General features: G+C 37.4%; 1 protein-coding gene across 4 annotated transcripts in view; it reads right to left on the bottom strand.

Moving 5' to 3' along the window:
* Positions 1-3,730: 3,730 nt before the first annotated feature.
* The window catches only part of SCARB1 (scavenger receptor class B member 1), a 36,255-nt gene continuing 14,813 nt past the window's right edge, over positions 3,731-25,172 (bottom strand). Inside the window, exons 2-13 of one of the 4 annotated variants that reach the window (XM_053472009.1) lie at positions 21,797-21,957; positions 21,286-21,427; positions 19,882-20,085; positions 19,204-19,299; positions 17,524-17,639; positions 15,194-15,360; positions 13,941-14,059; positions 10,239-10,312; positions 9,829-9,880; positions 8,952-9,098; positions 6,220-6,342; positions 5,051-5,188 (exon numbers count right to left, since the gene is read on the bottom strand). In XM_053472009.1, the coding sequence (XP_053327984.1) occupies positions 6,220-6,342; positions 8,952-9,098; positions 9,829-9,880; positions 10,239-10,312; positions 13,941-14,059; positions 15,194-15,360; positions 17,524-17,639; positions 19,204-19,299; positions 19,882-20,085; positions 21,286-21,427; positions 21,797-21,957 (1,401 nt within the window). In that variant the 3' untranslated portion in view covers positions 5,051-5,188. Of the gene's footprint in view, positions 5,189-6,208; positions 6,343-8,664; positions 9,099-9,828; positions 9,881-10,238; positions 10,313-13,940; positions 14,060-15,193; positions 15,361-17,523; positions 17,640-19,203; positions 19,300-19,881; positions 20,086-21,285; positions 21,428-21,796; positions 21,958-25,172 lie in introns of those variants that run through there. The other 3 variants (XM_053472016.1, XM_053472024.1, XM_053472002.1) reach the window with 3 other exon arrangements.

Below are 25,172 nucleotides of genomic sequence, written 5' to 3'. Positions count from 1 at the left end.
CCTTACTTCCCATTGCCCTAGCATAACATCTAGCCAGTATAACCCTCCTGCCCCCGTTCACAACCCCCAAACCCGTTAAGCCATAGGCATACAAATTTTACAAAATTGTACACCTAATAGAACGCTCCCTGGTGCTGGGAAAGTTTGGAAAATCTATATAAATTAGGTATTTCTGAAATCAGGACACCTGAATTAATAAACTTGGAGGGGATTTTCCATCACTTTACCTAATTTTGTGAGGATTCAGAGGGAAAATGTAAAAAAAAATTAGTTTAATTTTCTAATCTTCGCTAGTTTTTACTAAATTTCTCATTCTAAATTTCCAGCTAATCATCCAACTATGGTATCAAACGAAAGCTCTATCTCTCCTTGAAAAAACGATATATAGTTTACATGGGTACACTATTCACAGGAAAAGAGAATCATCGCTAAACCGACATACCCCAAAAATGGCAAAATTGCTCTGGGCTTTGAGGTACCAAAAACCCCTGGGATTGAAGGGGTTAAATGGCGACACCAAACACTTACCTTTCGATGGGCTGTGACCGCTCCGGAGAGCGGTCACAGCCGCAGCTGCCGATGATCTTCGCCATCAAGCAAGATGGCCGCTGCCCTGTAACAGGAACCAACAAATTTTAAAAGCTCGCTAGATGGTCCAGACCATCTAGAGAACTTTGGCTCCACTTGCAGGTTGAATACAGGTACTGCATTCACCATGCAAGTCAATGGAGCCCAGCTTTCTAATCAGTGTGATTAGTAAAAATAAATTAAAAAATAAAATTAATAATAATTAGAAAAAAAATAGTAAAAAACTAGTAAAATGTAAAAATCATTTCCCACTGATGTCACTGATATCAGGGGAACCTCCAAGTTGAAAAAAAATGTTAAAATTTTTTTTAAAAAAAGACAAAAAATATATATATATAAAAAATATATTTTTGTGAGCAAGTCCTAAAATTAGCATATTAGCTTAAAACAATTCTCGCATGGAAAGAGTTAAAATACTGGCATATTAAATGCCCTTGGGGTGTCTACTTTTAAAAAAGGTGTGATTTGATGGGGTAAATTGAATTGGCCAGGTTCAACAACGTCCCAATTAACACGGGGGGAAGGATGGCCACACACCTAATTTCCAATTAGAAAAATGCACACGTACCAAATGTGGCCTTTTAGTTCCCACAAAAATGACAAACCCATGCATGTGGGGTATCACTGCACTCAGGAGATGTTGCTGAACACATTATGGGGTGTCGTGTGACAGCGGCATATACCAGGAGCTGTAAATTCATACATAAAGTAGGTGTGTGTGGGAAAAATACACACACAAAAATACTACTGCAAACTTTGAAAACATGCTGGTGGTAAAATGTGTGCATGCAAAGAGTTAAAATACCAGCATTTAAAATGCCCTGTGGTGTCTAGTTTTGAAAAATATATGGTTTTGTTGGACACACTGAAATGGCCCAGCTCAAAGATGTACCAAATAGGGCATGGGCAGTGGATCCCCAAATGCCAAAGTTCAACATTGAAAAATGCGCATGCCCCAAATGTGGCCCTTTTGTCCCCAAATGGCCAGGCAAAATCATTCATGTGAGGTATCGCTGTACTCAGGAGATGTTGCTGAACACATATTGGGGTGTTTTGTGATAGTAACATAAACGAGAACATTTTAATTCATACCTGAAGTAAAATGTGTGTGACAAAACAAATGCAAAAAAATGACTACCACAAAGTTTGACAAAGACTGGTGGTAGATATGGTGCATGGAAAGAGTTAAAATACTAGCATTTGGAATACCCTGGGCTGTCTAGTTTTCAAAAATATATGATTTGATGGGGTAAATTGCATTGGCCGGGTTCAAAGATACCCGAAATGGCACATGGGGGGAAGAATTACCAGATTTGGAAAAAATGGCTTTGAAATAGCAAAACGATACCTGTACTTATTGCCCCATAATGGGTAGAAAAAAGCAAAAAAACATAAAAACATTGGGTATTTCTAAACTCAGGACAAATAGTAGAATCTATTTAGCAGGTTTTTTCATTACCTTTTATAGATGAGTAAAAGATTTTTCAACTAAAAGTTAGAAAGTCATTTTTTTCTAAATTTTTCACCATATTTTATACTTTTTTTAGTAGTAAATATGATACAATCAAAACAATGTCATCTAAAGAAAGCCTTTCTTGTCCTGAAAAAAACAATATCTAATGTGTGTGGGTTCAGTAAACGGGAAAGAAGAAAATTACAGCTAAACACAAGCAGCGCAGAAATGTTTAAAAGGCCATTGTCATGAAGGGTACAAAAAGTAAAATCAGCCTTTGTCACGAAGGGGTTAACTAAGCTCTCCAAGTTTGTGAAGGAGGAATGTGTCAAAACAAGCACAAAAATCAAGACAGCCAAAATTATTGTAAATTATTTATTTTTTTCACATTTAGATTATTTTTTCCATTTAGAATGCAATATTTGTATATATATATAAAAAAAAAATCCATGGTTGATTTTCAGAAAACAGTAGAAAGGTAAAACATAACTGTCAGAAAAAATATATAGCACCGTCATCTGAATAGCAAGATCCTGACTTAATCTCACAGAACAGTACTACCTATACAAGAAAAATAGAATGGGGAAGGGTGTTTATTTCACATCATATACTGGCTTTAGATTCTGTTCTTGTCAACACGCTGAAGGATCTTTAGTGGCCATATTGTCATTTTTGATGGTCTAAACATGCAAAAAGATGGCAAATCATATAGATTGTCAACGTTTAGCGCTAAAGACAAATATCATGACTACTAAGCATTACACTATCTTACTTGAACCACAGTTGCATTTTGTCCTCTTAAGACAGCAATCACATAGTTGATAGTTGGAGTACTCCTCACACAGAGTAGATCGGTAGCATGTCACCTTAATATTGTACATGAGGACCAAACAACGGTTTGTAATACTTTAGATGAAAAGGGTTAAAATTTCCCCACCAGAGTCTTATTATTTGGTCATGAAGGTAAGGAAAATTAATTTACAGCAAATAATTATAACATACAGTGTACATTTAGACCATAAGCTTATATTAATATACATTTATGAACAGATACATTTAACGGACATATTATAAATTACTTTTTGGAAGGGCATAAGATGCCAGGATAGTTTCTAAACATATAATACAGCATTTTTTTTTGGTTCAGTCTTTCAGTTTATATTACATTGTGACTTGGTGCCACAGTATGTTAATGGTGACGAATAGTTTTTGGAGTAACCATGCTGGTAAGATGATGTGCAGTAAAGCATTTTATTCTGAACGAGCTAGTCTCAGTCTTGGGTATCAGTCGCCCCAAGTTTTCCTACTTGGGGTCTGCCGTTCTCATGCATTAAGAAAATATATTGGTTATTGGCATAAAAGGAAGATACGCCGACAAGCCTGTGGAAACATTGGCTATTTAGTTCAACAGTGCTTTATCAGAGTGATTAGATTTTGAATGGTACCAAAACAAAATATACATTTTATGACACGGCCCGTTTTGTTGACTACAAACTCAGATGAGTACATTACAGAAAATCTCTTGATAATAAACCTCAAGAGATTTAAAAGACAAGCACTAGATACACATCCCTTCATGTGTTGCATTATGTGCATTTATAAAATGCTAGTTACTATACCATCTAAAGTATTTCAGTGTAAACACTATCATTATTTGGCATACATAAAGAACCTCGTTGATAACAGGCATGCAGGGCTATAATTTATTTAAAACTATATGGGTTTGACAGTGATGCATTAATGGAAAGCAGGAGAGGACTACAGAGGTTTCTAGTCCCAGGAAAAGGCAAGGAAAAGGGACATAAGGCAAATACTGTGATACTAGATTCTGAGCAACTTTTTCGTAGATTCTACATTTTTATTTTGACTTAATTTGTGAGCAGTGAGTGAAGCTTATACAGAGTTACACAATGCAAGGCCTTAACACTTTATTGCATGAATTGTTCATGTATAGTTGTGTATTAAAGCAAAACATGACTTTAGCGTGCTTTTTTGTTGTTAAAAACAAGGAAGGTGGTGACAAGTAACAGAGGGGACACCCTGCTTTGGCTAGTGTACAGTCATAAATATACATCTGCCACCAGGGTACATATAATTTGGGCTATATAAAGTGCACTTCTTGTTCAAAATGTTATAAATGGTATAATCAGCATGGCAACACACAAACACTCTTCATATGTAACCACCTAAGTGCTCATTATCTTCAGCCATCCAGTTATTTTTTACATTGCTGTATAAAAAAGCAGAGCTAGAAAGATTACACTTGAATTAATACTGACATTTCTGAATAAGATACAAAATTACATAAAAATAAAAAAAAATCAAAAAGTATAGGTTCCCTGATTTAAAGAACGGATTTGGAGGCAAGAAGAGATTTTGTTTTAATTATTGCTCATAAAAATATATATATTTTTTTTAGTTAAAGACAATAGCAAAAAGTCTCACAGTACCTACGCATATAGATTACTACCATTCAATATCATGCCAAGGGAAAAAGCGTATCTGTGTCAGAAAAAATAAATTAAGATGGAATTAAAGATCTAGCATATTCAACTCATGACAGTAAAGATCTTGGACTGTTCAGCAGTCACATGAATAATAGGTTTAATTAAATTAGAGAAGTGTGAAAGTGTTTAAATGCTGGGGAACACAAGACACTGGCGCACAGGATCACATGCTTGTTTCCACACACAGAACAAGACTTGTTTGTGGTAGAGCAGGCTGATATTTTTGCCATAAAGCAATTCTTAGTGTTTTTCGATTGGTGATAACCTAGCTACAGAATCATATTTTCATACAGAGGTTTTTACTTTTATCTCGGCATCCATTGTCTGGTTTTTAGAGTGATAGATTCTTGAGGCACTTTGTGAAGAACTGACGAGGCAGAATTTTTCCCACCTCCTTTCAAGTAAACGATCACTACCGCATCACAGTAATTTAGTTGCATAGACTTGGAACCCATCATAAAGACTAGTGATTAAATTGGCCATAAAGCACCCCCACAGAATATTGTATGTTCAGAATGGAGGCATCATAACATCAGGTTTCAGGTGACTCATATTCGGTATCGTCCAAAAGTTTTGAATCTTCAGGACATTGTGCTGAATCACCGACAACTCCTGGATCCTGGGGGGCTCTCACTTGTTTCTAAGAAAATAAAATAAAACTATTTAAGAATCTCAATGCACAGCGGTCATTCATATAGTGCAGGGGCGTCCAACCTGCGGCCCTCCAGCTGCTGCAGGACTACATCTCCCATAATGCTCTTTCAGCTAAGGGGCTGGCTGAGGAGTATCAGAGATGTAGTCCTGCAGCAGTTGGAGGGCCGCATTTTTGACAATAACGGACATTCATGTTTTATGGTAAGTATGGGAAACAAACTATGCCTCATTGTCTATCCACTGTTCTACCTGTCGGAATGTTTGTATATGTCAGATGTGTTGTCTCCAGGAAGCCTGTACAAAATTATTACCTTAAAAAAATGCTGAATGAAGGGCAATAACAGTCATTACATGAAAAAGATGTGAAAATAAGCAAAATATGGAAAAGATGAAGACGGGTGGTAAACATTCATTTGAGGGTTAGTTCTGTTTATTAGATTAGTGATGTTACATTTAATTAAAATCATGCTGTCACACAGAAATGTAAAAGTTTTCACACACAGTCACCTATAAATCATGTAGTATGTGCACCAGGGGATTTTTAAATCTATTAAAATTCCTATTCAAAAATCCTATTAAAAACGTGACAATTACCTGCAAACCAAGTGGAATAAACTTTGGTACATTACTTTGATTATGGAAGATTAACACATTGGGCATTCATATATGTATAAAATATCTTACCAAGGAACCATCACTGCACTAAGGGTTATTTTGGGAAAAAACGCATACTGTTGGGCTGCATGTGTCACAATCTTATAGCAGGTCTTTAAACCATTAAATGTATATTATTTTAAAAATACCATTGTGCAGCTCTATACTAAACACAATAGAATCCATTATGCTGCTGTACCATGCATCAGACTAGTCTATATTAAAGTGGATTAAATAGGTTAGTTCCAGATGCCTCCAGAGCTTCCCAGTTATACATGGATTTATTAGTGGTTACAAAAACATAAAACACCCAACCTTTCACCAAATATTAAAAAAGGCTGAGTTGTGTTACCTTATACGCACCTATAATTTGGCTTCCATCAGCACAGTTCCATTAGAGGCAGTCAACTTTTCTGTTTGGGCTTTATTGATATCATGATTTTCATCAAGCTTTTTATTACTACTCCAAAATAAGAAGCATTTGTCCTAGAAAATAATTAGGCTTGTTTGTCATTTAAAGAAATGTGAGGAAAAATTATTTAAAAAATTGTTGCTGCTAATGATCGGCCTCATGCTTATCTACAGATGAGGCTTATTGTTTAGCAAAATTATTGCAATATTATTGTTACTCACTGAAATTTGAACTGAATTTGTTTTGGATAATTTTTTTTTTGAAATTAAATTATTTTTCTTTTATTTAAAAAAAAAACAAAAAAAACTACCTTGCTTAGTTGAAAAAAAATTATATAAAAGAAAAAAAAATATGTAAAGCATTTTTCAATGGGTAAGACCAATGCCCTCAACAGTGCTAAACAAAATATCTGAAGTAGCAACATATTAAAAGAATGGCCATTACATCATAAGAATTTGCCTCGAAAAAGGTATTAACTTTAAAAAAAAAGTTTAGTTTGGCTACAATGTTTTGTTTTTATTTTCTTGGAGATGCCCATAGGAATATTTTTTTTTCTTTAAAAAGGCAAGGTAAAACTGGTGCCCCCCCACATGCAGAGAATTTACAGAAAACACACTATGTGGAGAGAAAGAAACAGAGGCAAGCAAGTGAGGTATTTGCAAGCAGACAATGTAGGAGATTTAGACAATGATACAATGATGCAGACATGTGTTTACTGGAAATTTTGGAAGAAAACAAACAGTGGAATTGTTTTTCACTCTTACCATGGTGCACTTACACTTTTATTAGTAAAGCATTACTACATCTAGTACACTTGATAACGTTAATTAAAGTATTCTTCCTTCAGTTGTGAGTACCCTTGAGAAATATGGGTTTTGCCATAGTGGTGAAGTGTGGTCTATGTTTTCTTGTGCAATCTATATCAATTTTACGACCTAATAGACACCTATGACTACAAAACCAATTTGTATGATATCCTTATATAACAAGTAGTTACCTTGTAAATCAAGTAATGTTGGCAGTGCTTGTTCATTAGTTTGAACATTTGGTAGCAGGGGAGAGCTGGCATCCTCTGGATTGAAAGGCAGGTAAAGTGGACCCACCCTCACACTATCACACCCTTATGCCCTGAATTTTTTAACTTTTTCTTTTTTTTATATAGCTGTTTGTACAATGTATGAGAAGAAAATCTATACCTGCAACATTGTGTTTGAAGAATTTGGCCAGCCTTTTTTTTAGATTAAGGGAAGTATATCAGCTAATCAGAGTAAGATGGATGATTTCTTCACTCTGGGCTTTTTGAAAATTGTTTGTGTTATTATGCAATAATTATCTGGATGTTTGCATATAATGGTCATTAAATGTGATCTGAACATCAAGACTTTTAGAGATTAGCAATTAGAAATAGCATTCGACTATTGAATGCCCACTTCATGGTTACTACATACATAGCATTAAGAAGTTATCATTCATTGACTCTTAACATATGGCTAGAAATGAGAGGATAGCATTGACTTTTCTGGAACAGGTCCAAGAATTGTTGAGAGATGGAAAGGCTTACAAAGTAATCTCAAATCGCTTACATATTCATCAGTCCACAGTTAGACAAACTGTTCATAAATGGTGACAATTTAGTACTGTGGCAACTCTCCCTACAAGTGGGTTGAAATAGTTATTGATGTATGGTGGATGGAGCATCATAATTTAGGACTGCTTTGCTGCCTAATGGCCTGGGACAGCATGCCATCAAGGGATTATACAGGATAATGTCAGGGAGGCAGTAATGCAACAGGACAATGACCCTAAACATTAAAGTAAATCTACTACAGAATGGTAAATATATATATTTGCCCAGTCAGAGCCCAGACCTTAACCCATTATACCGTAGATGCTGTGGAATTAACTGAAGAGAGACATTCACACCAGACATTCTATGAATATGACTGAACTTCTTTTTTAAGTTCTTTAAGGAAGAATGGTCTCAAAATTCCTCCTAAACTTAGTTCAGGTCTGTTGCGCGGCTATTGGAAGGGCTTGTTTGAGGTTATTGCTGCCAAAGGAGGTTTTACCACTTATTAAATCCAAAGGTTCACTTTTTTCCATTAAGGGTGTGTTCAATAAAGACATGAACGATTATCATTGTTTGTGTTTTATTAGCTTAAACACATTGTGTTTGTCTATACTTGTGATGGATGTAGATCAGATCACATGTTATGAACAATTAATGCAGAAACCCAGATAATCCCAAAGGGTATACTTTTTCTTGGCACTGTAACTAAGAAAATTGAACACCATGTTTTATGATTATTCTACTTATGCAAAAATACATCATAGTATCTAGGTTGAGATTTTAAGCTTCCTTCATCATATAAATGCTAGTTACATCAATAAAAACATTTTCTTTTTTGGTACCTGGGACATCCAAGAATTCCTTACCTATACACAATTCCAATGAATCACAAAACTTTGGCAGCCACCTGGATAGCCATTTATGCAGTTGGGACTCTTTCAGAACTTTTTTTTTTTTTTTGTCGCTTGGCTGACACTTTTCCAATTAAGGAACAATTACAGTGTCAGGTGTATTGTGTACGTACACACACACACACACACACACACACACATGTAAGCAACTCTCTGGGCAAAAGAAACAATATAAAGGCATACAGAAGCTTTCATTTCCTACCTGGTTTGTAAAAGGCAGCAGTAACGCAATAAAAATAAAACACAGGCCCACTGCAATGAGAATGTACTGTAGGTAGTCGAGTATTGCAGGTAAAAGGATTAAAGTATTGTAGTATGTGTTATAGACTGGACCATCAATGTATCCACTCTGGAAAAGGATGAAAATTCAGAAGAACAGATTAAATAGCATTTACATATGTACATTTTAACCTCTTAAAGACCTAGGATAGATATAGATATATATATATATATATATATATATATATATATATATATATATATATATATATATATATATGTGTGTGTGTGTGTGTAATAGCTCTTATCTTACAGCTGGAAGTCTTGCATGTTTAAGTGTACACGAGGTACACGAGGGACTAATGTTAAAGAGGAAAGCGTTGTGTGTATTCTTAAATCTGATGGTATCTGCTAGAATAAAGAGCAAGTTGTGATACCTTTCACCATGGTATACACAACTTATTGTAATCGTATAAATAAATAAAACATGTACAGAACTCTGAAATGCAGATTTGGAAAAGTGAAAGACCTTCCTGATTTACTGAAGCTTAAGTGGCAAAAACCTACTGATGATTACACTTTAGTTTCACTCAACATTGCGGGTCACGAAAACATTTCTTTAAAATAATTACTAATAAGGTTAAACTTCATGGTCTGATAATGGTCTGATAGTTGCCCAAACATTACATTTATATAGGGCTAGATTCTGTAGCACTATTTCAATAGAGGATAGGGAATTTATTTAACACAGACAATTTAAAATGGACAACAACATTAATACACATTTAAACGACTTGAAGTAGTAGACACCTCTTGGAAGTTTACAATCTATATGGGAATATCAAGGACTCTGACCTTACCTCTGAAAACCAAAGCACCGGAAGAATCACAGGCTTTATGTCCCCAGTTTGCCTAAATACCAGAAAATAAAAGAATTTTACAACTTGACCTTGTTCTTAAAGAAGTTTTACTGACTTCTAATGCAGTATAGACTGTTTTCTAGTTTCTTTTTCTAACAAGTTAACTGGCAAGCAGTGTTTGCTTGTATGTGCCTTACACAATGTCAGCAACGAATGGTCTAGCCAGGGATCAGTGTTTTGTGTATGTTTTTAAACACTAGTGCTTTTTTTTCCCTAAATCTGAAAAGTACAAGATAAACTTGTGATTGTATGTTACACCTGACATTGGATAAAGGCAAGTTTATTTTTTGTAGGTTCACTTAAGTCTTCACCACTGTGTTAGAAGAAATACTTTAAAATAGCACTCTTACCAGATTCCAGACACCGATTTCATGAACAAACTGAGCTGCATCTTAATGGAACAATTCATCGGAATACCTGTAAGCTAAAATAAATAAAACGTATTAAAAAAGAAAAAGAACGTAATGTGGAGCTACATGTATTCCGGCACCAATGTGATGCTGGTTCTTAGGCACTCCGAGGCCAGCAACTAGATTAAACAAATTGGCAATCTATGCAGATAAAAAGTTTAAATAGATTTATTTAATTTTAGGTTGCTTGATAGGAATAAAACTGATGATCCTTAATTCGATGCAGACAAATACATCTTATGCTTAAAGGACACTTAGCCATCATAGGTACAAATAAATAGATTTAAAGACAAACACTTTGACGCTGCGTTCCAGTTCAGATAGCATTACAACTTCTTAGAAATAAAGCTCAAACTACGAAGAAATCTTCTACTGAACAACTATCATGCATCAACTGCCTGAACTGAACCTCTTTTGCTGCTCATATGAAACATTTTATATGACTAAAGTATAGATTCTTGGGGGGAGATAAGTGGTTAATAGGTTGTTCCTTATCAGTGAGATATTGGTACTGCAAGAGATAGTGAGCAGATGGCAATTACCTAGGGATGATAGCACCCCTTTGCATGATCAGTCAGCAGTTTTTGTTTTTTTTTTATCTATAATATCTGAGCATAATAACTTAATGACCACCTGATTGGAATCTGATAATGCTTTATTTGGAAGGTAGACAACAAAAGGACATTTCATACAGTTATTTCAGTGTCAAAAAATAGACAAGGACTTGCAGAATTATTACATGAATACAGTGTGTACACAATATAACTGGGCTCTTATTATTGTCATAATGACAATATCTCATATTAACAAAAATGCAACTAAGCCTTCTAACAATAGTATACAGTATGGACATCATGAAGTGGCCATGGCTGGATCTTCTAGCAGGACAATGATCCAAAACATACATCAGTCAACACAAAAATGGTTGACTGTATGGAGGAAAGGTCTCTGGTGCTTTTGTCATCTATTCTCCAACCTCATCAGGCATTATAGGAGAAGACTCAGAGCTATTATCTTGGCAGAGGGAGGCAGCACATAGTATTGACTAACAGGGTGTCAATAATTGTGGCACACATATATTTAACCATTTTTGGGGATAAACCTATCTTGTGCGTGCAGTTGTTTGATACCCACGAGAGCAGAGTATTTTGTGTGTGTTTTTTTTAAAGAAAAGATCAAAAGTTAAACAATAAAGACAATTTTAATAGCTTTCTTATTTTACCAAGGGTGCCAATATTAGTGGAGGGCACTGCACCCCCTCTCCCCAGTCTCTTTCTACAGTGGATAAAAATCATGCATTGATGGAACATTAATGCTCACATGCACAGTAATGCTTGCATATATATATATATATATATATATATATATATATATATATATATATATATATATATATATATATATATATATATATATATATATATATATATATATATATATATATATATATATACACACACACACATACACACAACCTACAAATCCTTTTTGATGGAACTTTGCATTATTGGCTTTTCTATTGACTACATGACATAAAATGGGTGGTTTTATACTTCTCTGATGTGTATTTTATTCTGTAACCACTCTTATAATAGAAATAGACCCCCAGTGGTATTAAAAGAAGTACATTTAATGTTTTTTGGACACTTTGCCTCAATCTTTTCAAGAAAAAAAGTTGTACTATTGTTAATTAATGAGGGATGGTACACGTTAAGTTACTAAAATGAAAATCAGCAGTGTTGAAACCTATTCTAACAAAAGGTGCTCCTAGAACACATTAGGTCATACAGGGCTTCAATGATGACCTTGAGTCTGATTAATCTAAATCACACTGCTGTTAAATTGAAGTTGTAAAGCAATTAAAAGAAGAAAACAATTTACTTTGTCACGTGCCTTACATAACAGTAATGTTGGAAATATAAAAGTCTAAGATTATTTAATCAGGTGCCCCTGTAGTTTAGAGGTTTTTTTTTTTGAATAGTTTAATGCAATAAGAGAGGAACAGTAAAGAAAATGGCTTCACCATTTGCAAGGGATAAATATGGTTATAACGCCTTGTTTTAATTTTCTGCAAACAAATTTCAGACAAACATCTCCTGCATGCCCCTGTACATGTGTAGTTTACTTACTCACGCCCCCCCCGAGCTTACTCCACCATTGACTCGCAAAAGGGTTCCAGGGGTTCTAACGTGCAAAGAAGCCAAACAGCCTTTTCTGTTACTCTATACGGTCTAGATGACCATTGGCGCATAATACACCCTTTTTTCTTTGCACCAGCTGAGACATTGTTGTGGATTTTTATTTCAAGTAAATAGGGAAAAATTTGGGTTAAAAATACATAAATAGAAAATTAAATGGAACCCAGTAATGTCACCATGACATGAGGTGTACAGGCTGGTTTTGAGAGAGATCATCATGTCTTTAAGAGATAAAAAAAATCCAAAACACACAAACTCTAACAGCCAAGAATAACTTGTGTTTCCTACTTATCAGTAAATGTTAACAGAACTTAATTAATTTATGGCTTAAGGAACCCCTTATCTAAATCACTTGTAATTGCAGTAACCATTGTACTATGGAATGGGATAGTCTATGTACACGCAAAGTGGGGACAGACAAAATGTTCTTTGTGAAAGGTTATGCTTGCTATACCAGTTGTTACTTGGAATAAAGTTGGTAGTTTCTGTAAGAAATACTGCAAACAAGGGTCTTCTGCATATCAACTTTCTTCAAGTACACGTTTACCTAGAGGCTGGGTTAAGAATAAAACCTCACTTTAACCTGCTTCATTGTCACAAGACTAATCAAGATAATTCTTAATTTTAGTAAATTTCTAAATCAGTATACAAGAAATACACCTCACAGAGTTGTAGATTCATATGTAGTTGTTCGTGCTATTTAATCAGCAAAATCTGTGTAGAGTCCTACAGAACAACTAGGCACAAAACCGAGTTTATTAGTGCTGTTTCAGCCTGCACAGCATGCCCTCGTGCTGTACTTCTCTGGTTAATGAAAATACCAGTTTTGTAAACACAAATTATGCATTTGAGTCCTGTAGCAATCCCAAGCGGGGACTTGCACAAGCCCTTCCTACGACATTTTTAGTAAAAAAAAAAAAAAAAAAAAAAAAAAAAAAAACCCTCACCATTCAGAAACACAAGAAATAGTTCTTTTAGGAAAGAGTGTAGAAAGGCTCTCTGGAACTCCCACAGAATTTGCTGAAGAGAAACAGCCCTATCTGTGCCATGCAGTTCTCTCTAGAAAGGGTTTCCAGATGTTCTGAATGGCTCCATTTAAACGCCTTGCCAACAGGGACTGCAGCTTTCGGGGACAGCCTCTCATACAACAAAAGCATCTATTGTTTAGATTACAACTCCAAAGTGTTGTAGTAGTGCGAGTGAAACTAACTTAATGTAAACAGGACAACATTAGAACGGGATTAAAACGGGACCCTAAATGAATACACCAGTCGTGCGATTTTTACTTTGGAAAAACTAAGGCATTTTCAATGTAGATTTAACAAACCAGTGTCCTTGGTTGGGGCGTATTAAATCCAAAGCACCATCAATAAGAAATTCAGGAATTGTATCTGGCTTTATAGACCAATGTCATTAAAAATAATAAAAAGTAAAACAAACTTACAGGGTGCAGGTCCAGGAAAAGAGAATGTAGCTCTTCACTTGGGTGCAGCCCATCCACTGCCTCTGCAAAGCCAGGATCCGCATTGTAGAAATGAGGAAAAGACAGGAACAGTGGAGCATCTGATGGGATAATGCATGGCTTGTAACTTACAGCTACAAAATAGGCATGCCAAGTAAAACCAATGCAGTAGCAATATTACACATTACAAAAAAAAATCTAAAGACAGGAGAGTTTAAAGGAGATTGTGGTTTTAACTCTGCTTTACATCATAAAAGGTCCAACCCCAGTAAGGTTCTGCTGCATGGAGATCTTGCCCAGGACACATAATTCATCCCAACTCAATCACAAACAGATCCCTCCCACTCCCACAGGCATACAGAGAGGCTGACAGGTTCAAGTAAACCTCTTATAACTCTAGCCAGATAAACCAAGTACTTGTAAACTTTGAGCACCTATTTTTTGTAGAGTGTATCACCATGTCAGTTTGTTGAATCCGTTCAACTCTTTTGACCCATACTCAGAGAGTGGGTATATCTGTTACCTTTGATTTGGTGACATTGACCAAAGGGGGCACAAGGGAAGCCTTGTAGGATGGAGCAGCAAGTTAGGTGGAAGTAGTAGAAAGATTGTGGGGAACATAACTAGCCCTGTTTAATGCTTGGTCAAGTCTATTAGATTTTTCCCAACACTCTTTACTCATTGAATTATGCAGTCCCAACATAGCCAGTCTTGCAGAGGAAATGTGCTATATAGCTAATAGTGAAGAGAATTAAAACCGCAATGATAAATAATTCAGATAATGTTTACCATATTTTTTAAGATACATCCACTTGCTCAAAAGTACCTTCTCTTTATAAAATTATTAAAATTCTGAATGTATATCTACAGAGCAAGGGAAACCCATCCTTTTCTAAAGGTATTTTCTTTGCGCCTGTTTGAAGGTGCATACTTACTCTATAAGAGCATATTAAATCAAATGGAATGCTGCATAATCAAATACGGAGCCTTACACAACAGTATTCTTTTACAAAGCTGTGCCAGGTTTCAATTACAAAATAGATCTTGAAAAAGAGACATTCAAGCTATTATTAAACAGCCTCTGGTAATGGAGCATCTACATCCAGGAAATTTGGGGAAATAATTATGCATTATGGAAAACCGATAACTTTTTACTATAAAAGGTTAAAGGGAAGGCTGCACGAAGAACTGGAGGAGATTTATATTTATAAATATATTAAATAACGGATACTTACTGAACCGACAAGAGCTCATGTTCTGTACTCCTGAAGCCAAACAAGGGCAAAATCCTTCATTCGGGGGATAGTCAGTTCCATTAGCAAAAAGATAATTTGGTGCTATATATCTGTATGTGGGAATACCTCTAAAGTCCGCCTCCTTTTCATATACAAATGTGAGAGACCTGTAGCACACAAAGTGAAGATTTGGATTAGTTTATGGTCTACACATTGTATTTAAGTGAAGCTCTTCCATTGCAGAGGTTTGGCTCACACACACACACACACACACACACACGCGCACACACTAAAACCTGTCCCTATGTGGCCCTTTACTACTACAGGTCTACAGTGCTACTATGGCTAATGATGCCCAGGGGGGGGGCATGGACTATAGTGCGTCCTGACTGTTGTGCGGAGGAGGGTAGTATGTTTGGCGAGAAATTTGGGGGAAGATTATAAAACAGTGGTTGTTTTCCCAGGCTCAGGAACCATTCTTGTGGTTAGCTTACCTGGTTGCGTGTACCACCCTCCCTCCATTTTGTTTGTTGGTTTGTGTTTTGTCACAGTTTGTGGGGCGGCAGCTTGCCAGGTATCCAGGGGGTTAATGTGGTGGTAAGTGAATGGTTGGCAACATCTGGTGGGGGGTTCTTGGCTGTCAGTGCTGGGAACCTCAGGCCAGGGTGGGGAAATACGGGTATGTCCCTTCCTCAAGTGGTATTTGGTTATGGTACCTGGATTACTTGGCAAGCTCGGTGTGTTCATTGTATATATTTACATGTTTGTGTTTTGAGTCATTGTCCTTGTTAACGCACCTATGTTTATTGTTTCAGGTTTTGGCGTGACAATGACTAATAAATAAAGTTGGCTGTGGCCTTTTCTTGTCCATATTCAATGGTGCGTGGTGTCATTATTGGGGGTTAATGGGGAGTTAAGCCTAGCCTGGAAAATCGAAGCTACAACAGTCAGGGTTTCTATAAAAATAGAACTATACCAAATATTTGTAGCAAAAGATCTTTCCCTACCAAGGCATGGGGCCTAGCCAGGAAGAGCACGAGTGTGACCAATATACCCCACCCATCCCAATAGACCATGGTATCAGCAGAATGATATGGAGTGTTGGCACTGCCAACGTTGTTGATTAAAACCAGTACAGTACAGAGTACTATTTAATTTATTATTCCTGCCTGAGCAAGCCTTGTGTGAGACTCCAGGACTGCTCCACAGTGATCTCTTGGTGGGGAACGTGTGTTGCGTTGCAGTGCACTTGCGCAGTAACATCATATGTTGTCTAGAAGCATGAAGCATGTGCATCCCCTCTCTAATATTTAGCTGAATTGCTAAATTGTATTGGTGCGGTCATGACACGGAAGACCCGGTGGTTAAACGAAATAGGAGGCAGGAGAGCTTGAAATGTTTATCCCTGCCATTATACAGGATGCCCAGAACTATCCATGCTCAGTAGGAAAAACAGCTGACTTATTCAAAATGCCCTTGTCTCTCAAATGATGGTCAAAATCCAAATCAGTAAGTTTCCAGGACGGAGTGCCTGCTCTTGCCCTCCCCCACACGAATGCCCATGTTGTCTGAAGAGTGCCATCTGAATTCAAGCCATTGAAAGGACTAGTGCTCTTCTATTTAAATTGACATGACCATTTTATCCAGCGCTTCTCAAATTGATCATGTACCCTTGTGGGAAGTTCAATATGCAAACTGAACCAAGAGCGGGCAGGCATCAGCTGCTAATGGGTTTACTTAAACCAAAGGCTGAGAAATACTGCAAATGGCATATCTGCCAGGCCAAAATGTTAAACAGTTGTACTAATTTGTAGAGATTGAGTGTTCATTATGCTTTGCAAAACATACAAGAGTCTCTAAATCTAGGGAACTGTATCTTCTGTATTAATCAGGTCTTAAGACATTGGTTTGAAGGTTTCTAGTTTTACTACTTTTCCAAATAGCACCATCCTAGAAGAGACTACTTTTAGCAACACTCATCACCAATGACCTCACCGAGTCATACTGGACTTGTCCCTGAGAGTCTTGCATATTCCATATAACCCTGAGAATTGTTTTCTGTAGAGTTCTAAACTTGACATTTAGATGGGGAAGGCTGATGCATACAGTTCTGCGCACTCTGGGGACCAAGGGCAATTTCTGCATCACCCAATGTAAAACAACAAGGTCAGTGCTACAAATCTTCATTGAAAATTTTACAGATGGAAAATGTGGCCTTCATGATGCTGCAGAAAGCAAAGTTTACTTATGTTTTGGGTTGAAGGAAGAGAACCCCCCTCAAACACCACAGACTATGTATATAAACTTATGACATTGAAATCACCAGTTACCTGCATGCATCTGGACTATAAAACTGAAGAGCTTCAGAGGTTTTCCTGAAAGGGGGCCACATCTGCCCTGCTGTTCCATTGATCATATTGGTCGCTTCTGAATGCCAATAGTCAACCTTTACAAAAAGAGAGGTTTCTATGTTACATGAAAAATGTGTTTGAATTCATATCATATTGCATTAGTTGGCGTATTACTGCGCAACCAATGGTCCAAACTTTTTACCTTGCCCCTATAGGGCTCTACCATGCTTTTAGACATGAGTGTTTTGGGAGAGAGCATGGGTAAAGCTACAGTCTAGCTTTTGCAAATATAATATGGATATATACACCCCATAATTATTTTCAATTGTTGGCTGACCCTTATACCGTATTTGCTCGATTATAAGACGAGGTTTTTTCAGAGCAAATGCTCTGAAAAATACCCCTCGTCTTCTAATCGGGGTCGTCTTCTAATCAGACCTCAAACAGAGGTCTGATTAGGAGACTAAGATCCAGATCCCCCGCACCGCTGCAGGGGACCTGGATCCTCCTGTCTCACCCCCCCCATCATACACTCACTTACCGGTGCTTCCTGCTGTGTTGCCGGGGCAGCGGGTTGACGTCTACACGATCCGCGTAGACAACGTCCGCTGCAGCCGCAAGGAGGTGGAGTTGGCAGCGGGGGTTGTCTGCGTCCTTCGCGTAGACCTTCCCCGACTGTCAGAGACCAGAGTTCCCCGCACCGGTGCGGGGAACTCTGATCTCTGACAGCCGGGGAAAGTATACGCGACGGACGCACACAAACCCCCGCTGCCAACTCCACCTCCTTGCGGCTGCAGCGGAAGGCGACGTCAACCCGCTGCCCCGGCTGAAAGCACCGGTAAGAGAGGGCTGAGAGGGGTGAGAGGGGGAAGGGGGGGGGAGAGAGTGTGTGTGTGTGTGTGTTAGTTAAATGGGGGTATAGGGTGTGTGTGTGTTAACTGGGGGCATAGGGCATTTCTGGAGTGGCGTTAAGGGGGCATTTAATAGAGCACTCTGCCTCCTGAAATGCCTTATACCTCCCTATATGCCATTCTGCCCCATAATATGCCTTTTAACCCCCTAAATGCCAGAGTGGCATATAGGGGTATAAGGCATTTCTGGAGGCAGAGTGCTCTATACAATGCCTTTTAACTCCCTTAATGCCACTCTGCCTCCTGAAATGCCTTATACCTCCCTATATGCCACTCTGCCCCATAATATCCATTTTAACCCCCTAAATGCCAGAATGGGATATAGGGGTATAAGGCATTTCTGGAGGCAGAGTGGCACATAGGGGGTCAAAAGGCATACCATGGGGCACAGTGGCATATAGAGGGTTAAAAGGCATATCATGGGCCACAGTGCCATATTGGAGTGGCAAGCCTGGGGGCAGATGTGCGTAACTGGGGGACAGGTTGGAAAATACAAGAAATAAAAACAAAAAAATATTTTTCTCAATCATAGCTTTTATTAAAAAAATAGTTTACATGAATTAACATTTACTGGTAAAACTTTTTTCCTTTGGGGTCGTCTTATATTCAGGCTTTTTCTTTTTTTCCTAAATTAATATTCAGATTTTGGGGGGTCGTCTTATAATCAGGGTCGTCTTATAATCGAGCAAATACGGTAATTTGAATTGCCTTTATATAGTCAGATTGGTAGAGAAAAGAAAAATATTACCTCTTTAAGACCATTCCAACTGTCAATCATTTGTACTTTGCTGATGTCATCTACTCCGGTGTTAACAGTAAAAACACCTGTATTAGAGTTGTTAAACTGCACAACAAACAAGAAAAAAAAATCCGATGATGTCCACAGATTAAAATAAATTATAAATGCATTTGCATACCATGGGAGCAATTGCTCTGCTTGTTCTGGCAGCTACTTGAACAAGACAGCTTGATTACTTTGCAGAGATATGCACAGTATCTAATAGGCTGCAAGTCTCAATGGACATAACTGGGTACTGGTCAACTACTTTAAGGGAATTGGTCACAATACCCAAGGGGGTAGGGTATCTTTTCAGAAGAGTTTTTGTGGCAATTCCTCTTCTGTTTTGTAGCCTCTCTGAAGTGGCAGATCTGGCCATTAGATTTACAACTCACTATGGACGGGTGTTTATGAATAGTAGCTGGGAGTCAAAGAGATGAGGCTTTTATCTTCGGTTTCCGCCCAATTGATTAGCAGGAGTTTTTACTTATAGTTGACATCTTATTTATGTTTATACTAGATTTTTGCCTATAGGGAGAGTACCTTCTTCCAGATTATAGGGGCAGATGTGAATCTGCATTTTATATTGTGTTGCATAAATATATAATACCAAATATAACAGTTTATGTAGTTGCCATTTTTACTTACATCTGCAAAAAGGCCAAACTTATCCTTGAACGGAAGCTTTCCAGGGAGAATTGTATTTATAAAATTCAAAAAAGGGTCCTCGTAGCCCCACAAAATTTCTTTGACAGTACGGTTCATGAAGGGCTCCTCGTTGTATGTTAAAAAGGCACTACTGATGATGAATTTAATAAAACCAGGCAGGTTCTCTGTCATTATTGCTGATGCCTGTGGTGGGAAAGAGTGTTAAAATTGGCAAAATAAACAGGGAACAAAAAGGATCAAACATTTTATATGCTGTTTATCACAAGAGCGTTTATGTACAAGTAATAAAAATAATGAATCTGATTTTTGTAAAGCAGAACCCATTATATGCTGTCTGATACCATTTTAACATTCATGGCTCCCATATGGTGTACACTGGTACACCCTACACTGGGTTAAGGAAAAAGTTGGGCGATAAGGCATTTCCAGGATTTTAAGACTCCTCTCTGGATCATAGGTGTTTCTAAGTTTTTTTTTTCTTCTAGATTGTGGTGGCATGAATAAGCATATGTCAGGTGCAATATTTGGCAACAAGGACAGTAAAAAGCATCAGTAGATCAGTAAACAAAAGTGTGTATGTGGGGGGGGGGGTTTAGTACATTGTTAAGCGATACAAAAATTCACATAATTTGAGCTGGTTTCAACCAGACTGGAATTCGCAGATAAATAACAAGGGGGAGTTTCTTTGACCCGCAAAACTGAAGAAAAGATGTTTGTTTTTGAACATATGCCCCATTTCACTGAAAAACGTAACAGAGAACATTGATGATCAATGTACAGCAAAATCATTATCGCTTTTCCTAGAGAAACTAGTGCAGGCTGGTCCCTGTACAGGGCCTTGAGATATTGCAAGAGATGGAACAAGGGAATTGCTCAATATTTCTTGCTAATTTAAAGATACTGTTACAGTGTATCCCCAAGAACAATCAAGATTTGGGCCTCTACTTATAAAGCCCTTGAGTACTGACGATGTCCATGAGTTTCTGATACAAATGTTAAATCATGCAGAGATGTGACACACTTGAGGGTATTTTTTCATTAATGATACAAGCAATTATTTGAGACGCTCCCTAGGGTATATTCCTACACAACAAGTTGTTAAACTTTGTACTTTATTGGCTGGTTGCCTTACAAAAAAACCAGAAAGCCAACACATAAAAATTCTGTTGTTCACGTGGCCTCCAATATATAAGAAGAAAAAACAACTGGGAAAAGGGTCTTAAAGATATAATCAAAACTCATGTTCCTAAACAGAGTTTGGGGCTATGTGTAGCACCCCCCTTCATGGTGAAGATTTAAAGTCCCCGCCACAGATCTAATTGGGCATAACTAACCCCTCATACACACAACAGATTATATTCAAAAATTAAATAGCTTTCTTACCAAAAGAAGAATGTTTGGCACAATTAAGTGATCCTCTTCTTTTCCCACAGATCTTTCAGGGTCAAAGTGAAGGGTGCGATATTCTACAAATGAGACCGTTTTATTTTCGTGAAAGGTGATATTGAGCTTCTGCTTTTGCTCCCTATAAAGGCAACAAAAAAAAGTACCCTCTGGTATAAAATTTCAGAAAACAAGAGTTAATTTATAATTTCAAATGTATATATTTTTGCAGCTCATTTTGCAGAATGGTATTTGTTCAAGGACACGCTAGCTTCCATACATTGCATTAATTACATAATATTCAATTTTTATACATCTACCATATTGCAGCTTGGTCATGCCTAAATGTGTATAGACACCGACTAAACTTCTGTAAGAAATTAGATAGCTTTGGTCAATCAGATAACATTGGAGAATTTATGAAAACATTTATATTGTTTTTGAACATATTTCTACAAAAGGGTGTCAAGGTTAATGAATCAATATTGTATTTATTTTTGAACTATTGCACCTGTAAACATATGGTCCACGTTGCTGGACTCTTGGTTTCTCCCCTGCAACAACTTCCTTGTGGTTTACAACTTCAAAAATATATATGGACATGAAGAAAGGAACTGGGAGGTCTCGCCACATCTCAAACGCAAATCCACTGGAGGGGTCAATACGAACATTCTATAGGGATAGAAAGGTTTAGAGATTAAACAACCTTTGGAGTACAAGATGTTTGATATGACAGGTTCGCAATACAAGTTTGTCCACCAGAATAAATTTATAAAGAACATAAAAGGATATCAAATGAGTATATTCAGAACCCCCTAAAAGTGTCACAATAAATATCATGAAATTACCAAAATAAATGCCAACGGCACCAAAGGAATGGTGTAAGCATTCATCCTAACCCATTAATTATTCCCCTGGCATTAAGGTTATCTGTAAAACACATTTTTCAAGTTGTCAGATCACATAAAACTCACAATTTGTACCATAGATCAGCGTACTCTTGGCAGGGGACAGATGTGGCATTCCTCTACCTTAAACAGTAATTATAACATATATATAAGAGTAAGCCTTGAAAATGGCATAAAAAACATATTTCTAGCACAAGAAGCACAAGTGTTCTGTATCACGGGAGGAAAATAAAGTGATTTTTTGCCAGTTGCAGAAGCGTGTCAGGCAGAGGTAAGGCTTGCAAGTCAGCAATTATGCATAAATAATAACCTTTGTTACTTTGGCCAGTAATCTCGACACAAAGACTTGTTTTTTGACTTGTTTTTTTTACAGCACAATAAATATTTCTGCAACCTTCCCTGAAACCAGGACATTTGTATCAAGGGGGATAGCTTCCCATGGTCATTAATCACCCCAGTCTCAGATCCCTCCAAAGTATTGCAACAATTTAATGCAATGCTTGGCAGAATACCTTATAAAAAATAAGCACTTGTTTCTGCGCATCGACTACAAGTGATTTTGTGCTGGGAAGATAGTTCACTAACAAAACTAGCAATGCACCACTCCAGAACAAAGCAGGTGTTTCTAAGGAAAATAAATTGGTACACACCACAGAACAAAAACTAAACTGCTGTTCATTGGGGAGGCCAGCCACTAACATTTTATTTAAAACTAATAACCACAGGCTTGAATCCAACACTGTAGTGGAGGCAGCCCAACCCAATCGTTTTAGCTGACATATGTAAGAAGATCTATACATTTAGAGAAGTACTGAAAAATACACTTGGTTTTTCCCCCATTGCCGAAAAAATAAAAACGTACAAAGTAGCAAAAACAAATTTGCCACCTTAAGTATAATACACAAAAAAGTAAAGATCTTGCAAGCAGGGATCTGATGATACACACACATACACACACACACATATATATAAATATACACTGATAAATCGTGTTATCATGGAACCTGTCAGTGAGTGGGATAGACTTGGCAGCAAGTGAACATTTCATCCTCAAAGTTAATGTGTTAGAACCAGAAAAAAATGGGAAAGCGTAAGGATCTATGCAACTTTGACAAGGGCTAGACGACTGGGTCAGAGCATCTCCAAAACTGCATCTCTTTTGTTCCTGGTCTGCAGTGGTCAGTACCTATCAGAGGTGGTCAAAGGAAGGAAAAGCTGTGAACCAATGACAGGGTCATGGGCAGCCAAGGCTCATTGATGCACGTAGGGGGCAAAGGCTGGCCCGTGTGGTGAAACCCAACAGACGAGCTCCTGTTGCTGCAACCTGCTGGTTCTGATAGAAAGGTGTTAGAAGACACAGTGCATCACGGCTTGTTTATTATGGGGCTGCGTAGCCGCAGACCAGTCAGGGTGCTCAATGGGCACATGAGCATAAGAACTGGACCACGGAGCAATGGAAGAAGGTGGCCTGGTCCGATGAATTACGTTTTCTTTTACATCACGTGGATGACTGGGGGTGAGTCGCTTACCTGGAGAACAACATGGCACCAGGATGCACTATGGGGAAAAAGGCAAGCCAGCGGATGCGGTGTAATGCTTTGGGCAATGTTCTGTTGTGAAACCTTGGGTCCTGCTAGTCATGTTGCTGTTACTTTGACATGCCTCAACGGGCCAGGGATGTTTTGGCAAAGGGGGGACCTACACAATATTAGGCAGGTAGTCAATGTTTTGGCTGAATGGTGTACACACACATGCATGCAAAATCACTGAATAGCACCACAGAATGTGTCACTGTTCTAACAGATAGCAATAGAAATAATAGCCACAACACAAGTTGGGCTGGGGACTCTGGCCACAAATAATGCCTTAAATTTATTAAAATGCATATATTTATGGCTCTTGACCCATGCAGAAAAAATTAATACACTTTCCAGGGTTGATCACCTGAAATGTTGGGGGTAATACCAGTAGTTTATGTGAAAGTGTATATCTACATTCCAGTAATGTTGCATGGCAGACAGTCTCACTCCAAATGTAATATCAATAATGTATTTCTGAAAGCTGCATGTACCTACATGCATAAAAAAATTCCATGACTACCTATAGGTATCTGAGGCCAGTGAATATCCTTGTATGATCCATGCTGATTGCAGTGTGCATTAAGCAACTTTTACCAAGAGACTGCAAGAACAAATTGTTTTTATGAAACTGGGTAGAAGAGTAAAGGTTACAAATATACAAGATCAGCAATATTAATGGTTTGGGGCTTTTTGTCTCCATGCTAAATGACATTTGCCATACACAGCTGACTCATTTCTGCTTACTCTTTATCGTTTATCAGGAAGAAAAATGTGAAAAAACAGTATATATTGTGTTACTGCTGGAAAGTCGTATTGTGGGTGGCGTGACCAGTCAAACTTCAGATGTTAAGTTCTGTGGTACTATGCTTAGTCTATTGCAACAACGCAACTAAGGAAATCGTGTAGACGAGAACCCTTTGTTAATGTATCATGTGCAATAAAATGTTTACAACAACTTTTCTAAATCTATACAATTTGTTATCGGGGGTTTGTTTAAACTATGCATTTGAACTGATGTAGTATAAGTGCACACATTACTTTACCATAGATTTGGTATAGATTTCCTATAATTTTAAACCTACTGGGGTGCAATAATTTGATTAAGTAATAATGTCTTCCACAAGTGGTATGTACTTAAACCTAAACTTTTGCTCCTTGTATTACTGTTGCATTTTTGGATTGTTCCCTGGCAGATATAGATTTTTTTTTTAAAGTAACGGCCAAAAGGCCTTCTTTCGGTTCTCTGTGTGCTTTACATGTTTCAGGCATTGAATCCCCTCAAGTAGTTTTTAGGTTCCTATAATTATTTAGGAATTTTGTTACAGTTTACTATTCCTCACGACAGAATAATTTGTTTATAAAGTATTTAAAATAAATTCCAAGATGTAAAAAAGGAACC

The sequence above is a fragment of the Spea bombifrons genome, chromosome 1 (genome assembly GCF_027358695.1).
Source record: "Spea bombifrons isolate aSpeBom1 chromosome 1, aSpeBom1.2.pri, whole genome shotgun sequence".
NCBI lineage: Eukaryota > Metazoa > Chordata > Amphibia > Anura > Pelobatidae > Spea > Spea bombifrons.
Note: the sequence above shows the minus strand (reverse complement) of the source record. Positions and strands in the feature narration are given on the sequence as shown.